This window comes from Phalangium opilio, unplaced genomic scaffold (genome assembly GCF_054372755.1).
Source record: "Phalangium opilio isolate 3A_F unplaced genomic scaffold, DU_Popi_V2 ptg000088l_1, whole genome shotgun sequence".
NCBI lineage: Eukaryota > Metazoa > Arthropoda > Arachnida > Opiliones > Phalangiidae > Phalangium > Phalangium opilio.
The window spans coordinates 4,932,908-4,934,081 of NW_028324193.1; the positions used below are offsets into that span (position 1 = coordinate 4,932,908).

The following is a 1,174-nucleotide window of genomic DNA, read 5'->3' on the forward strand; positions in this document are numbered from 1 at the left end:
AATTGAACCTGATCTTGGGCTAGGCGGGGAACGTAACTTTTAAGTTGCGTAATTTTATGTGTACCTTTTAACAACTTTTTTGCCATTTTGCGTTTGCAACCTATATGTCAATGGCGACAACTTCTCTGCTATCAAATATGGGCCTGCCCACTTTTCTCCTAACTTATCCATGAAATAAGTGCCAGCGGAGGACTGAAAATGGGTTCTTTGCAACACTAAATCGCCAACCTAAATTCTACGTCACGCCGTTTTTATCATAATAAACCTTTTGTCGGTCCTGAGCTCGTAGCATTTTAGCGTGAGCAGCGGCGTGCGTTTTTTTAAATGAGGCGCCTAAACGTAACGCGTGAACTTTCTGGGCGGATGGGTTAAGGTGCCCTGGGACATCGAAAACATCCGGAATGGGGTAGTGAGGGGACGTAGTTCCCTTCCAAAGTTTTGAAAAGCGGGGGTATAGCCCGTCGATTCTTGGACAGCCGTTCGAATCGCGAACGCGAGTTGTTGTAGTCCAAGATCCCAATCTCGGTGGGTGTCCTTGATATACATGGCTAACATAGTGCCCAGGGTCTGATTCATCCTTTCAACCGGGTTTCCTTGAGGGGAGTATATGTAGGTAAGCCGGTGTCCAACTCCAAACTGTTCGAAGGTGGCTTCCATGATTATTGCCACGAAAACGCTTCCGTTATCTGAGATAACTCGGGAAGGTACGCCATAACGAGTAAATACTTCGTCGACTAGTTTGTTAGCTATTACCGGGGCAGTAGCTCTTCTGAGAGGGAATAGTTCGACGAACTTTGAAAAAGTGTCGGTCACCACCAATATCTGGGTATGGCCTCTTTTACTAGAGGGAAGGTCCCTTTAAATCGACGGATATCACCGACCATGGTTCGGCAATGGCCGCGGGTTTCATTAAACCAGGGGGTTTTACACGGGTTATCTTAAATTGTTGACATACTTGGCAACTCCTAACGTACCGCGTAATATCAGCGTTCATGCTGTTCCACGTATACATTTCTTTTACTCGTTTATTACTTTTATAAGTACCTAAGTGACCAGATGACTTATTGTCATGAAAACAATATAATACACGAGACCGTAGGGATTTCGGAACCCATACGCGATAACCACTACAACCCTTGTCTTTGTACTTCTCGACCAATTTACATACTAGACC

General features: G+C 45.1%; 1 protein-coding gene across 1 annotated transcript; it reads right to left on the bottom strand.

Annotated features, from left to right (window-relative positions):
* Positions 1-235: 235 nt before the first annotated feature.
* Positions 236-657, bottom strand: LOC149649538 (uncharacterized). Its single transcript, XM_089849471.1, has 2 exons — positions 420-657; positions 236-378 (listed from the first exon to the last, which is right to left on the bottom strand). Exons 1-2 carry the CDS (start codon positions 655-657, stop codon positions 236-238), a joined length of 381 nt encoding a protein of 126 aa, XP_089705597.1.
* Positions 658-1,174: the final 517 nt, after the last annotated feature.

Bases quoted from the DNA above. Each gene is read 5' to 3' on its own strand.
- LOC149649538 (XM_089849471.1), bottom strand. From the start codon at position 657: ATGGAAGCCACCTTCGAACAGTTTGGAGTTGGACACCGGCTTACCTAC. The intron at 379-419 runs GTCCCCTCACTA...TCGATGTCCCAG, and splicing joins AAACTTTGGAAGGGAACTAC to GGCACCTTAACCCATCCGCC.